At 38.8% G+C, this 16,614-nt stretch overlaps 1 protein-coding gene across 5 annotated transcripts in view; it reads right to left on the bottom strand.

The window, feature by feature from the left end:
* Positions 1–16,614, bottom strand: part of RALGAPA2 (Ral GTPase activating protein catalytic subunit alpha 2) — a 319,809-nt gene that overhangs the window by 108,105 nt on the left and 195,090 nt on the right. For all 5 annotated transcript variants that reach the window (XM_059406446.1, XM_059406444.1, XM_059406445.1 and 2 more), the window contains 7 exons: positions 15,449–15,559; positions 13,679–13,747; positions 13,191–13,328; positions 10,652–10,835; positions 5,891–6,662; positions 5,001–5,072; positions 680–803 (listed from right to left, as the gene is read on the bottom strand). In XM_059406446.1, the coding sequence (XP_059262429.1) occupies positions 680–803; positions 5,001–5,072; positions 5,891–6,662; positions 10,652–10,835; positions 13,191–13,328; positions 13,679–13,747; positions 15,449–15,559 (1,470 nt within the window). The remainder of the gene's footprint in view (positions 1–679; positions 804–5,000; positions 5,073–5,890; positions 6,663–10,651; positions 10,836–13,190; positions 13,329–13,678; positions 13,748–15,448; positions 15,560–16,614) is intronic.

The raw sequence follows: 16,614 nt of genomic DNA, 5'->3' as shown, positions 1-16,614 counted from the left end.
AGGAAAAGTAAGGGAACTATTTCAGATATGCTGATTTCCATTATAACTATTCTGAGTTCTTTTGGATTCTGGAGATATAATTTCCTTTAGATTTATGTTCCAAGAGACAGATAGGTGTGTGTGCAGGCACACTTGTGTATAAATGTATATGTCTGTCTGTCAGACTATTATTCAGCAGAGAAAAAGCAAATTCTTTCAGTATCAGTCATCTTGGGATCTTCCTTAGGGAAAGAGGTTGGCTGATAAACCATAATGGCTACTCTATTCTATTTTCATGACAATTTTTGACTTCATCCAGCTCTTTCTTCGTATTTTTCACCCACCAAGTCATTTATTTCTTCTCCAATCTTCATACTGCAGCTAAAACCAATGCTTCTCTGCCCATATTTATCTTCTCTTCCCATATACTGTCTATGGCTGGGTGAGTCAATTTGACTACTCGCTTTGGATAAAAAGAAGATGAAATTTAACATTAAAGGAAAAGTTAAGGGAAACAAAAGTTCATGTATGGAAGTACTGAAAAGCAACTAACAGAAGATGCCAAATTCAATACATGCATCAACTCTGTAACACTATCTGTACTGGATTTGAACGTAAAATCTTGTATGATTGATGTTCAGTTTATATATATCCTTAAATAGTGCTGGTCAATAAACAGCTCCCAAATGAAATGAATTACCTCCCATCCAAGTCCGGCAACAAAGTCTTCATATGCTTGGCTTCCTCTTTCATTAGAGAGGATTGAACACTTGTCTTCTTGACCTTCAGCAATGTAAAACACTGCAATTTTGTGCGTTTCACGGCTATAAATTTTTCAATTTAAAGGAGTTAGAATTCTCATATTTAAAATTTTATTTCACTACAGCTACCAGCATGATTCCTAATACAGAGCTTTACATTTACGGAGAATTTACTAGGGGTCAGTCACTGTTCTGACAAGGTTCAACACATGGTCTCATTCACTCTTGCAAACACTCTAAAGAGACAATTATCATCACTTCCCTTGTAGAGGTGGTTGAAAGGAGGCACAGAAAATTAAACAAAAAGCACACAGCAAGTGGGAGGCCAGGAATTGAAGCAGGGCAGTCTGGTTCTTGAGATCACTCTCAGAACATGTGACATATTTAACAGCATGTTAGAACACATTATTGGACAAACTCTCTACATTTTCGGTGTAAAAAAAAAATATATGTGAAAGCATTTCACATAGATACCAGTTGAGACTAGGTCTATGTGACTGCCTATATTTTACTTAACACACTTTGAAAGAAGAATACTAGATAGCTCCCTGACTGGAACTGTACCATTCATCCACTTCCTCCATGATGGATTTTGGGTGCTTTACTGTTAAATCAAGTTAGCATGATCTGTACTCTGAGGACAGGAGTCCTGCCTTTTTGCCTTTTGTATATGTACCCTGGTCCTTGGCATATAGTAGTTGCTCAGTTAAATCTCTGTTGACAAGAGACCCAATGCTATATATAAATATATTAATAACCAATTTCTACAAATTATACCCTAAAGTGTTAAAATAACTAGACTTTTTTACCTGGCAATTTGGTGATGGTTTAGAGATGAAGGCACTGTGCTAATTCAGAGCTTTCATCAAGAACCACTCATTCTGTGGCCCCATCATCCAAGTTTTATTCAAGTCTCTATTTTTTAAAATTTTGGATTATCACCAGCAGAGCAGTTCTACCTTCCTTATTATTTTTGCATTGCATTCTGAAAAACCTCATAGGAAAAACTACCAAGTGTCAAACATAAAGAAATGTTTCTACAGTCTTAATTGTTCAACATCTTAACACCATAATCTGATTAGACACCTATACTAGTGGAATTTAGGCTCTATATTTTAACATATTTACAAATATTTCCTTCTGTAGGACTTATGTTTTTACTTAATAAGCAGAATGAAATGAAACTGAACTAAAAAGTCATAAAAATAAATCAAGGATTCATTTCTCCCACAGTTCATGAGTAAAATTAGAAAATACAGAAAGGAAAGAGAAGAATAAAAATTCACTTATGTTCTCTGCTTCTATGTTGAAATTGCAACTGTTGGGATTTTAAGATGCATTTTCACATACAAAAGTGAGTTACTACACCCTGTTTTGCAACTGATAATTTTAACTCAAAATATTTGTGAACACTTTTACTGTATAAAATATGCATAACATAAAAGTCACCATGTAAACCATTTTTGAGCGGGAACACTTTTATATCATGTGTTTGTATGACAAAGTTATTAATGGTTGTGTAACGTTCCAGTATATGAATATACGTTATCCCAAATCCTTATCATTGGACCTTTAAGTTGCTTCCAATTTTAAAGACACTATAACATTATCTTTGATATGTCCTTTGAATACATTCATAGAAAAAGAATCTTGGTCATTGCCTACTTTTAAGGCTTTTGATGAGCGCTATGCTGCTACCTCTGGAGAAAGTGGACATCCTGAATGCTCTGACTGGCATGGCACAAGCACACAGTTGGCGGCACCTCTCTTAATGGGAACCAACCATTGCTGTGAGAAGAGGGAAGTTTTATGGTGACTGATCCAGGGGACTGATGCTCTAGAGTAGAGACCATGTGCTCTCAGACTGTCAGAAAGCTTGTTCTCAGGTAGTACAGAGCCCTAAAACTACCACACCATTTATTCCTTGAGTGACAGGCAGGACACACCCACTAGAATTTGACTAGCTTATTCTCAGAGCTATAATAATTTGGGGGCTCAGATGATGACAGAGATCATGACTTATGACCTGAAAGACTGTCTTTTTCAACAAAAGGAGAAAAAGTATAGTCACTCAATTCCTTTCTGTAGCTCTCTCTGTATATTCAAAAGTCCTCAGCATGTGATTGTTCTCTGTTCTATACATATAACAAGACCATCTCAGGTTTATCTGAAACATTTTTGTTGACTCTCCTCAAAGTCCAAGCTTTTTATCTTGTAGTTGCTCGCAGGTCCTCGAGTCCTCATTAACACAACATGGGAGCACAAGAGCTAAGCCCCAGTGACTGCCTGACTGATGTAGGTGTAAGGAAAGGTGACCTTTAGCTGTAAACATTCATCAAATTTCACATCCTCCAAAATGTTAGCACCACAGAGAGCCTGCCAGGATCAGACGCCGTGTCTGGTCTTATTAGAGCCAGGCTTTTGAAATGATAATTAGCAACAGCACTTCATATCCATAAGCTGCACCACCAATGCATGAAGGAGCAGGTAATTCAGGAACGCAGGCACATAAAATCAACATTTTCTCTTCTTCATTAGAATGCATTTTTCTTTCTTATTAGGAATAGACCAAAATAGCTCAGTTTCCTTGTGCTGTCATATTACAAAGCCAAACAAAGAAAAAAAACCATGAGTTTAACTTTCACTTTACCATGTGGTGACAAGAGGTATTAATATTTAAAAGAGAAACCCACTGTAATTTGCATGTGCATTCATGACACCTTTTACATCTTCATTATCTTCACGATATATAGATGATAGTTCCCACGCAGTCTCTACTTTTCCTAAGAACATGCTAAGCAGGAACTATGCCTTGACAGCAGGGAGATAAACTGGTATCAGAAATAAACACAGCCACCCTAACTAAAAGTTGAAGGACAGGTATATTCTTACCTGTTAACTAACCAATACATGGACTGTCTAGATTTCTCATACCTAGAGTCCCCAACTTATTTCCACTTTTCTTTTTTTCCAAAAAGAACCTCAAACACACCCTGTACTATTAACAAAGTAAATTGATACCTTTTTTAGATATTAAGAAGATACTAAATCCAGGAGTTTGGATTTTAAGCAAAGGTTAATCAAGGGACATAAGATTTGCTTATCAGCTCTCCAAAGCCATATTTTACTGCAACAGCACCCCAGGGAGCTCATCCAATGGTACCGCATGCAACTAAAGTGCATTAACACTCAAATTGGCCACAATTACAAGATACCGATGTATTCACTTAATACTAGGAAGCATGGAATAATTCAACATATGCTTGAAAAGCTGAGTTTGGAGCCCAAGTGACTGCTTGTTTAATACTGAAGGACAAGAGGGAGAGAGAAGTGAACCCCTGAGTCCTTCACAAGAAACCCCTCACAGAGTTTCCACAGAGAATTTGGTCTCTATGCTTCTAGAGAAAAAGAAGCATAACAACAATTGGGAAACTGAATATGATGAAGGGTAATGTGAGGAATAATGGCTTCAGGTTTTTCATCTGTAATGAGATACCTAATGATATTCTATGGGGAATAAGAGAGGAACAAAAAGCTATTTTTTAGAAAATGAGTTTTTTAAAAACTAATACTAAACAAGCAGTTTATTCAAGACTTTGAAGCACCTGTTATGTACAAAGCACTACACTTACTATTGCCTAAGATGTTTTTGGAAGCACACATTTCCCCCAAATCAAAAACTGGTCCTGAGTTCATCTGTACAATTACTTCCAAGATTGTACAGATAAAGGGCACACCTGAGATTTGACCAGCTTTGAGAAGAAGCCTCACTACTAGGAAATTACTAACTGAAACACACTGGTTTTAAGCTTGCCCCCGTTATACAGCAGAGACTGCAGCCAGTGCATTGGGACACAACACAGGTTATACAGTCAGACTTGCTTGGTTTAAACAACATGGTTACATGTGAGCACAGGTAGGTGTCTGAGCCTGGTAAGCCTCTGTTCCTCACTGGAGAAAGAGGAATTTAATCTCTACAGAGATTAAACGAGAATGAATGTCCACTGGCTGCCCCATGAAAAGGTCCTCAACCAAAGACAGATTGGATAGGAGCAATGACTTCTTCTCAGCATAGTAAGCATGTAAGCTTACTCCTCAAGGGGGAAAACACCAAAGGTATGGCATGTGCAGATGTTACCAGATTCTGATTACAGAATGACCTTTGGGTGTCTCTGCAGGTGTATTCATTCCTGCAGCTCTGTCATCCAAGCACACATTCTCATAGGCAGGAAGGAAGTAGAATGATATACTTCAACATACCACTGACGGGAGTCCAGATTTTTTAGCTCTCTCAATAGTTTGGAATTTTTCTTCAACAGATGGAAATTTTTTCTATTAAAAAAAGAGATGGAAGAAAAGATATATAATCATTACAGACCAATTTTCCCTTTCTAATCAATCAACAAACCTACCTACTCATCTATCCACATACCTATCCATAACCCTCTTCATTCATGAAAGATTTATGATCTGAACCCACAGAATGAGCTCCATTCTCCTTAAGACATTTGAAGGCATCAAAATTCCATGACACTCCATCACTATCCACTGGATGGCTCGGAGGTGAATAAGTGTGTCACTGATGTGTGTGTGCCTGTCTGTGCCTTTTTTCACTATCAGCTCTGCTGTGAATCCCTTTTCCCTATATCTGTCCTTAGAAACCCCACTCCACAGTCAGGATCCAGTTCAAGCCCAGCCCTTTCACAAAGTCTTCCCTTACTATCCCACACTTTGCACTGGGTTAACTGTTCCTCTTGGACCCCCATGTCGTGCTATCTTTCATCAGAGTTGTGCCAAGTCTACCTCCTTCACCAGACCTCAGGTGAGATGGTGGCTTATTCATCTTCGGAGTCCATTTGCATCTTTTGTGACAACAGAAGCAATAATGGACAGAGCAGTAATTAAAACACACACACATGCACACAGAAAACATCTGATACTCTTTAAAATGTAAGAGATGTTTGAAATTCAGTATGTGCATCAGTAGAGCAGAATTAGTTCCACTTGTAGCTTTAACTTAGCAGCAGAGAATAAACGGTAAAAGTAGAAAGAAAAACTTCCATTTCTATTCTCTGCTTCCCAAACTGAGAACAAGAACAAACACACAAAAATAATGATAAAATAGGTGAAGGTCTAGAGAGGATTGTTACCTTCTGTCCCAAGAATTCATCCCCAAGTCATCAAGCAACAACCTGCAGAAATAAAAGGGTCCTCGTGGCTCTACTGGTGAGGGCTGCTCCTGGCTGGTGATCTTCATGGCTGAGTCAGAGTTACACCTCTGGATGTAGTTGTCTTCTTGGGCATTCTGGCGCAAAATGACCTCAATGATTTCCTTCTCCTGGTCACGGTTCATTCCCCGTGGGGGTGGGGAGGGCTCATTTAGATTTAGCTGTGATGGTAAAAGGCATTCGGGACTTGTGTGGCCAATGTTTTCAAGTAATTTGTCGAGGACATCATCTCCCTCCTCAATTTGAGAAAAATCCTTCTGAGCTCCCAAAGCTTGAGGTTGCCAGCCCGAAATCAGAAATGCAGGATTTCTGCTGCTGGGTGCTAAGCAGCCTTCCAATGGTCCATACAAAACCTTCCCATCCCAAGAGTACTTCCCTGAGATATCCCGCACGATTACTCTGACGTCTGACAAAGCCCCCCCCCGTGAGCCACCTGCTGGCCCTTCTGAGGGTGTCTGAAGGTAGGAGATGAGGGTGCTGTCATTCAGCACAAAGAGCTGAAGGTTTGGGCTCCGGAACACCTCGGAAGACAGCTCGGGGGCCTCGGCGTGTGCATTGTCATGGTTCTCACTGACCAGGCTGTGCAGCACGGCGGGGCCCCCACACAGCGGGAAGTGTCCCAGGTGGTTCACCAGGTGGGCCATCACCATGCGGGCAGTCAGGGGGATCAGCTCCAAACTCCTCCTTTTCCGCTCTGTGAGCCAGGATAAGGGAACATAGCAGACAATGGGGAAGGAAGGTCAAAATCTGTACTCAGAATGTTGAATTTGTGTTATTCTGGGCATTTTTTTCATCTATTTTCTTTTTTGACACTAATTCTATGTGAATTATAAGTACAATTTATATAGATTGCTAGAAATAAGTCAATCAGAGAAAGACAATTATCATATGAACTGACATGTGGAATAAGAAACAAGGCAGAAGATCATAGGGGAAGAGAGGAAAAAATGAAACAAGACAAAAATGCAGTTATCTGGTGATAACTCGACAGAGCAGGCTACTGAACTGAGGACAAAGGTCCAGGGAGACAAACTATAAGAGACTCTTAATCTCAAGAAACAAACCACAGGTTGCTGGTGGGGAGGGGAGTGGGGGGATGGGGTACCTGGGTGATGGACATTGGGGAGGGTGTGTGCTATGGCAGAGTGATGGGTGTAAGACTAATGAATCACAGACCTGTATCCCTGAAATAAATAATACACTATATGTTAATTTAAAAAAATAAACAAACAAGAAAGCAAATAAATAGATTGATAAAAGAACCAACTTCCATGAAGATCTCATTCTAGGGACACTTAAAAATCTGTAGATACAGCAGTAAACCAGAGAATTTCCCTGTCCTGAAAGAGCTGATGGTTCAGGAAGTTCTGGGAGGTGGAACCTGCAGCTGGAGAGGATCCGGTGGGAAAGGTGGTGGGTTGGAGGTCCAGGTCACAGAGGTTACTCCACTCCCTTCACCAGGGTAAAGGCAGATGCTGATGAGGAAATGAATCAAGCTTGTGATGTTGCGGATGGATTGACGAAATCTGCTTTAAGATCTTTGTGACAATTTATGTTTTGTTGCTTGGGCATTTTAAATATTTAATGGAATCTGATTCATTAATTAACTCACAGAAATAGAAGGCTTTAACTGAATTTGCAGTTGATGATTAACTAAGAGCAAGTGACTTACAAAATGTTTAAGGCTTCAAAAGTATAGGAAGACTGACATTAGCATGTGAAGGTGGGCTCTGTGAAATGCAGGAGTAAAGGAAGAAGCAGAGAAACAATTGGTAAGCACGGAGGGAAACAACCACTTAAGCTTCAGAGTAGTCAGAGAAATTGTAATTTGCCAAGGTTAGAAAAGAACTGTGTATTAATCGAAGAACAACTGAAAATGAACTCTTTTAATTTCAATAAAAAATATCACTAGATATTTAAGTAAGACTTGTACTTTGGGCTTAAAGGTTTAAGAAATACTTGGTTTCTAAAATCATAATAGAAAACTCAAATATTAATTAAACACAAATAACTCTAAATTATGCTTTCTGATGCTAAACAACTTCCTTCTCAGATATTAAAAATTCAATGAACTTATCTATGAAACATTAATTGTATGATGTATAAATCCTACCAAGAAACAATCAAATCCTAGAGTGTAGGAACCTCAGTGTGATGACTGATGAACAAGATCGTCCTTTTTCTTGAATTTCTTCTTAATTTTTGTTATTCAGTGAATAAGAAATCACTGTATGCAAGAATGCAAAATAAAATCTTACATGAAAACTTGAGTTTTCATAACCAAAGGTCATTTACATCCATCTCTGACAAATTCAACTGTCCTTCCTGACCCTTGTAGAAAAGTGTATGATTTCCATACAGCTGAGAAATTTAAGCACCTCAACTAATTCCCCTGAAATCACAGTTATGAATGCCTTTGCTTTTGTGTCCATATTAACTTTTTCAAAAGTTACAGATGCTTTTTATTCATGCTTATCATTCCATATGAATATGTGCTCTGTCAGAAATGTTAATGCCCCAAACAACAAAGACATGGCCAGCTGGGGGTTCAGGAGGCTATGGTGACAGCGCATGGTGATAACTCGACAGAGCAGGCTACAGAACTGAGGACAAAGGTCCAATTTGGTAAAGCCCAATGCAGACAATTATAACTGGAAAAGCAACTTTCCTCTGCTTTTACTTACATAGGTTGTGCTTTCAATCTGAGATACATACAAATTTATATTTTAAGGAATGTGTTTGAATTCTACAGTGGGAAATCAAGTGGAGTCACACTAATCAAGCCATAAACCATGACACACCCAATAAAAACTCCAAATATTTTTGGTATTGAAAAGTAAGGAAAGGAATATTTGTGAAGTAAAAATTGTTTTTCCTGACAGAAAAACTTCAGCTGCATCTATTGCCTGTGGTTCCCTGAAAAATAAAGAGAAAACTAGACTCCATTCATGAGAAAATCTCATAGCTTCCACAAACTATGAAAAATATAATCTAAATATTTATCTTACTTCGCTAAATTTAGAGATGAAACAGAAAGGCAGTAATTTTAGTTTTGCCTTTTAAATTTCAGTTTTTAAAGCTCCCCTCTTTCCTTCTTTTTAAAGCAATTAGGTATTAATGATGAGAAATTTGAGCACCTGTGTTTACCATCAGTGGCTTTTCCTTGAGCTAGGCCAGCAGGCACCTCAGCTGGAGGCAACTGAATGTGTCTCTTGCTTACAACTATTTGAAAGTAGTATTTATATCAAATAGTACATAATAGGGAATGAAAGAGTCACTTGAATATAATAGATAAAAATACAGTATTACTTCCCAGAAACATGAGAGAAAAAACAGTTTGGTTATGAATGATAAATTATGACACTGAATGAAAACAAAAAACTCTCAAATACAAGCACATTTGTGTTTAACCTAAAACACTTCAGCTATCATCTTTAATTTTCCTCTCATTCTTAAGATTGTATACCCACAACAAGAGTGTCTGTGCATGCCAATATGTTTTAAAGCTGCTTTGCTTTTTTATCTAGTTAGAGTGTTAGTGAATTTTAAAACTCCTTTGCCACTGAAGTTCAAACAGTTACTTTTAGTACCACAGAACTATGTTAGGACAAGCAGCTTGCACAAGGTCTGAGGTTTTCTGGGAAATAAAGTCCAAGAGTGTTGTACATTGAAAGCAAGGTGGTCCCAAAATTTAAATGTGCATTTTCCACTAACCTGGTGAAATTATCTCATTCCTTTTCTTTACAGTGTTTTTCCCCCCTTACAGTTCCATCCTTGGACCTAGGTTTTAACTTGCAAAGTCCGTAACATTTTCATGGATGATCTAAAACTCCACACCCACATTTTATTTTTTTTAACTTTTAGACAATTGAAGATTCACATGCACTCGTAAGAAAAATACAGAGAGATCCCAAATAGCCTTCATTCCCCTGGTAATATCTTACACAGCATAACTATAGTACAGTATCACAATCAGGAAATTTTGATTGGTATTTTGATATGATATGCCATATTTGATATGATTCATCAATATTCATAGTTTACGCATTTCGTGAGTATTTCACATGTACAGGTGATATACCTACCTTTGGACTCACATCTCAAAGCCCAGAGATAGGCTTTTGTCCTTTCAGGAAGAAGATGGTTGAGGAGATCATACAGCAGTTCCTAATCCTGACAATACCCACATATTCTAAAATAGTCCCCCTGCCATCAGCAGAGTGATCCTCATACTGTGGCATGCAAATCCCCACCTCTCTACAATGCTCTCCTAGTCTGCAACCCTCCATGATATCCTTTCGAAGTCTGCCCATCCTTCTAAGTCTGGCTTAGGTCCTTCCTCACAGCAACCCGCCACAGTGCTACTGGTTCATGAATGGGTCCTGCATTAATCCTGTCTCTCTATACATGTAAAGTTCCTCTGGGGTAGAAAATGAGACTTTTTCTATGGGTCTCATAGGTCTGAAACATATAGGTCCTCAACACAAAATTCAACTAAGAGAGGAAAAGGGAGAGGGAGCGAAGAAACAGAAAAAAAGAAGCAAGGCAGGCAGAACTTACTATCACAGAGGAGTCTAGAAAGCAGAAACAAGTTAATTTTTGAAAATAACGTAGCAAGCTTGGGCAAAGGCTACAATCTTTCCTTTTCCCACCCATGAGAATTATTATTCTGAAGAATCTCACCCTCTTCAACTGTGAGCAGGTTTCCCAAATCTGCTGAAGAATGATACTGGACTGGCTCCGAATTCTTCACATTTGCCAGTGGCAGGAAAGGGTCGTAATCCGGGGAGGACAGGTCAGCCAGGGTCAGTGTGTAGTGACTCTGCTGGGTGTATGTGCTTGAGCCACAAACACAGCAGTGCAGAACCTGTGAGAAACAGAAGGGAATGTGTGTCATGGATGTGACTAACCCCCTGTCCCTGACAACCTGCCAAACCACAACAGCACTTAGGAGGCAGGTAATACTTGATAGGGTTGGTAATACTTGAAGACATAGAATCCCTTCCATTCTAAAACATCTTCTTGGTATTTGCAAGTTTATTCTGCTCCTTTTACAACAATGCCAATAAATATATTCTCAAGACAAAAGGAAAGTGAAAGTTAAAAAGTGCTTATTTTGCCATTCTAGGTAGGAGCACACAGCTAAGTCCTGCTGTGGCCTACCAGAATGTTCATAGAACTTCTTTTTAGGGTCCAAAGCTCTACTACCTAAATATACATCATCAGTAGGACAGATACATAAATCATGGCATACTCTCATTGTGTATTACCAAACAGCAGTGAGCGAAAAATCTACAACTATTCACAACAGTATAAATGAATCACTCAGAAATAACGCTGAGTGAAGGACATCAGACACAGAAGAACATACTGCATAATTCCAGCCATACAAAGTACAAAAAAATCTACACTGTTAGACAGGCTAGCAGTTACCCCAGGTGTGTGTATGGAGATAGTGACTAGTAGGGAGGCATGATGGGGACTTCTGGGATACCAAGACTATTTAGTTTCTGCAGTTGGGATCTGGTTTCACAGGTGTAACCACTTTGTGAAAATCCATCAAGCAGAGCTTATGACTAATACAGTTTTCTGGATGCATATCATACTTCATTAAAAGAGTCCTTTAAAAATAAAATAACATTACTCAGTAAATTTGTGAATTGTGTTAACGAGGAGGTGACTTATTCATTGGTAAAACAATTTTAAGAGAAATCTTTAACAACAAAAAAAAATACTAGAAAAGAGATAAATTTAAATGACTGTGGCTACTTTATTTGGTTGAGCCAGGCCTCGTTTATAAGCCACAGAGATGACAGAAGTATCTAATGAATCCTAACAGAGTTATTAAAAGTTTTGACCAACTTTTAAGTTGTTTTTAAGAAACAACTTAAAAATACACAATACTTTTTAGTAGAATTTCAACCATGTTAAGTGTCTTCTTCCCTTGTGTTTAATACATTTTTAAAAAAGGCAACAGAGTAATAAGTTAATGACTTGGAATATATATTTTTTAAGGTTATTAGTAAGTAGGGGTGCCTGGGTGGCTCAGTCAGTTAAGCATCTGCTTTCAGCTCAAGTCATGATCTCAGGGTCCTGGGATCAAGCCCCACGTCAGGGTTTCTACTCAGGGGAGCCTGCTTCTCTCTCTGCCTCTGCTGTTCCCCCTGCTTGTGCTCTCTCGCTCACTTTCTCACAAATAAATAAAATCTTTAAAAAAAGTAAAGGTTTTAAGTTATAAATATAAATTATATTTGGCATATATATAGACATATGTAAATATAAATTATAAGTATAAATTATTTATAACCTTTATAAAAGTAAAGATTATAAATTAGTAAAGTTTTGTTACTAAAACAATACACAGAGTTGTCTCTACCTAGTAGTAATTATTCGATGATACACAAACGCTAAACTCATAAATAAGGCTTTCACAGGAGGGAATGTAAAGCCAATACAGAAGGATAATATAAAGGGTCCAGAGCAAACACCAAACCTAGGCATCAGTAGGGAGTGAAATTCAAATATTTTAAGTACTATAAAAATGACGAGGCTAAATACTTTGAAGTGATATATTTCCTTAATTTATTTCTTAAGACTCGGGGTGTCTTAGTGGCTTAGTTGGTTAAATGTCAGCTCAGGTCATGATCTCAGGGTCCTGGGATGGAGCCCTGAGTGGAGTTACCTGCTCAGTGGGGGAGCCTGCTTCTTCCTCTCCTTCCTGCTTGTGCCCTCTCTCACTATCTCTGTCTTTTTCTCAAATAAATAAAAAACCTTAAAAAAATTTATTTCTTAAGATCTTTTAAAGCAAAGAGAGTACTGAGTCCTTTATACTTCTTCTTCCTTTGATAAGCAGATTTTGTCAAACTACAGCTGTAAATATTCCTACAGCATTAACAGTTCTTTTTAAAAATAAGTACAGATAGACCATGTTATATGAAAATTGACAGGGGGTGGGGAGCGGTGGTTTCTGGTCAAACCTCAGTTGTTTAAAGATGGAAGTCATGTGAAAATGCAAGCTTCTTTCACTGAGTAACCATTGCTTCTCTACAAGAATATCTGCTCTGTTTTCACTACTTAAATTATTCTTTTCTTTTAACATGTTTCAGCCCCCAAATATGCTTTTCAAAAGGGTACAAATAAGTAAATGTATAGAACATATTTTGGTAATTCTCTGATGCTTAAGTCTATACTCTATGTCCCTGAGGCCCAAATAGAGACTCACCCTATAGATATAATCCAGCAAAGGGGCTCTCGACGAGTGCTGCTCTTCCAGGGCCGCTGTGGACACTGGGTGGAGGAGGGTGCTCACTGGCAATGCCATGCACCAGTCCAAGAGGCAGAGTAGCAAGGACACAATAAACTGGAAGAGGAAACAGGCCCAGTAACATATACTGCAATCCTTCAAACTTTGCTACATGTAATAGCAAACAACAGAACAGTCCCTACACAATAATAATTATTCAGCAATCCTTCAAACTTGGCTACATGTAATAGCAAACAACAGAACAGTCCCTACACAATAATAATTATTCAGTGGGCACACAAATGCACAATTAATGAATAAATAAAGTTTTCACAGGGGAGACCATTAGGACCAATAGAGAAGAAAACTACAAAGGATATCCCTACATAGAACATTATTTATAATTTTGTTTTACGTTAAAAAAAAAATCCAACCTCTGGAAAAAACTTAGATGATGTGCCACCTACCTTTTTATCTGTTTCCACTGAGGAGTACTCTGCACTTGGTAAAAGAAAAGCAATTGTGGCCACAAGGATCTGCATAAAAGACAAATCCCCAATGAAAGAGACCATAGCAATAGTCTGGGAAACTATATGATAAGATTCCCAAAATGGCCTTGCACTAAACCCAGCTTGGTGCCACCTTGCTAGAGGAAGGTGATTAAAAAGCAGAGAACAGTTTAGAGCTCCCTATGGTCCTGAAAATCAAGAGAAAGTGACAAACCCACACCTAGTCTCCATTCCACCCTACTGGTGCTGAAATTGGGGGCACCAGAGGAAGGGACATTTCTCTCTGTGGTCACACAAGTCCTTTCATCAGTCTCCACACTTTACACAATGAAAGTAAAAATCATTTTCAAAAATAACTATGAAAATACTACCATTTGATTTTCTTATAAACCATTCATGTCTCTATCTCTTGTCCTGGTGTAAAAGTACCCAAAGGTATAAATACTCAAAGGTATTTATCTTTTGATGATAAACTGTAAGTGATCTTTGAACAACCCAGGTATTGTACCCCCTCCCCACTGCACACAGTAAAAATCCATGTATAAATTTTGACTTCCCCCCAATTTAACTACTATTAGCTGACTACAGGCCAGAAGTGTCATCAATGTGTTAATGGATCATCCATGTGTTGATGGATGATCAACACATATTTTGTTATATATATTCTACGCTGTAGACTTAAAATAAAGTAAGCTAGTGAAAAGAAAATAAAATCATAAGGAAGAGAAACTGTATTTACAGTCCTCTATTGTATTTATATTAAAAAAAAATCCACATACGAATTGACTTATGTAGCTCAAACCCATGTTGTTCAAGGGTCAACTGTACATAGTTGCCCTAGAACACAACTTTACAGCTTGCAGCATCTGATATTCCTATGTCCAGAGTTCCGTTCCACTCTAGGTCACCTAACGTCTCCCTGAGAGAACAAAGTGATCTCACTGGTGAAATCTACCTAGGGCGGAGAGAAAATAAGTCAATATCACTTCTTCTCTCCCTGTAATACCACACAGAGATAAGTCAAATTTCCTTGAGAAGTTACCACTGCATGTGTAAAGAACAGGGCATGTTTCAGAAAGGGCAGCTTTCAAAACTGGCAGGAATGGATGTGCCTCATATGCAGGCACTTACAGAGGTGAGGGTACCTCTTCTTTACAGGCAAGCACCCTCAGATATAACCGGCCTCCAGGATATCATCACTGGGACGATTCTTTCTGCTCCTTCTGTCCTTTTCTCCCAGCAACTACCCTCCTACCCCCGCCCGCGGGTATTAGAGTAGTAATCTCATTACAGCTGGGTAATCATGCTATGGCAGAAAGCGTGGTCCGGGGCCTCAGTCTGGAAGAGACTCCTGTTTCACACAACAGTCCCCCTGCCCCCCGCCCCTGCATGGAGGGCATCATAACCAGCTGCCTACTCCTTGTTGGCACCATCCAAATTACTCTCGATGAATGAAGCCCAATCTACAAAAGGTCTCTTTGTTGTGGTCGTGTCTGCTTTTCAAACTCCCCAAGTGTGAGACTCTGCCATGAACACTGGTGGCTTCTTTACGTAGTGCCTGAAATCACAGCTGAGAAGAGCCAGTGCGATTTAATCTTAAAACGAATGACTTGTATGGCAATGTAATAGACAGTTCTCTAACAATTATCTGAGTATCTGTAATTCATTAAATACCGAATAGAGTGAGAGGGAAATGCTTATGTTTTAGCATTACAGGAAAAGACTTACTTCTGCAATTTTCCGAGGCAGAGAGGTTTCAAACATCTGAAGCTTTTCCCAGTAGGAAACCAGCAACTGAAGAACATCACAGGCCACCTGAGCCACGATTTTGTTAGAAAACTATAAAAGGAAACAAAACCCCAAACGAAAGGATTGAACTTAACACGTACATTTGTTCCAAGGAAGAAAAGAAGAGGCATTTCTTTCTAGTGATGTTTAGGGATACGTTTCCTTGTCTGGCATTCAATTTTTGAAAAATGTGTCCTGGTACCAGATAGCTTGTGTATGATCATCATCCTGTAACTCCGTCTCGTCCAGACTAGCTGTATTAACTTAATGTTCTGCAGAAACAAGTAGCTGTTGTTCAGTCATAGGAAAATTAAAACTGTAATTTCAGATGCCTCATGCAGATCGCATAAATTATAGTTTTGACAACTAGAGGAAATTAAAATGCAGTCGACTACTGAGCATTCCCTATGTGCTGGACCTTTTACAAGAATTTTCCTCATTTCTGCATTGATAAATCCTCACTAGCAGCTCTGCAAGGTAGACGTGATCTTCATTTTGCACCTGGAGAAACGGACTGAGCAAGTGACTTTCTGTCTTCTAAAATTAAACTGAACGCCCACATGTAATGTACTAAGAAATGTGAAACTTTGATGACTCCAAGAACATGATTCATAAGCTCTGGTGTATTCAATTACTTTGAGTATGTTTTCGGAGTCTGGAGTGTGTACAAGGTCCTCTGGATGCTCCCATTTCTTGTGAGATGGCATGTCAATAGGGGAGGGATGGTGCTTACAAGGGCTGCTGGCTGGGGTGGATGAAACAGATGAAGGCATCCTGTGCTTCTCTCCCTGGCCAGAACCTGGGACTACTCTGCTAGCCATACCTCATTATCTACAAAAGAAAAGATTTGTCACTGATTTTGGGGAACCTCTGGATATGTGGCTTTGGGAAACCTCTGGATACGTAGCTTAGTTGTTTCCTTGCCAGGAGTTCCAAGTCCCAAGAAGCACATCCTAATTGACCTCAGCACCACACAGATACAGAAAAGTCAACATTTAGTATCTCAGTGTAAGTACATAGGACAAGGAAGAAGTTAGGGCAAAGGGGATTCATTTGAATTCAATAGGATAAACACTTCTTGATTGCCCTTTTCTGGTAGGCACCAG

Source organism: Mustela nigripes, chromosome 7 (assembly GCF_022355385.1).
Source record: "Mustela nigripes isolate SB6536 chromosome 7, MUSNIG.SB6536, whole genome shotgun sequence".
NCBI lineage: Eukaryota > Metazoa > Chordata > Mammalia > Carnivora > Mustelidae > Mustela > Mustela nigripes.
Note: the sequence above shows the minus strand (reverse complement) of the source record. Positions and strands in the feature narration are given on the sequence as shown.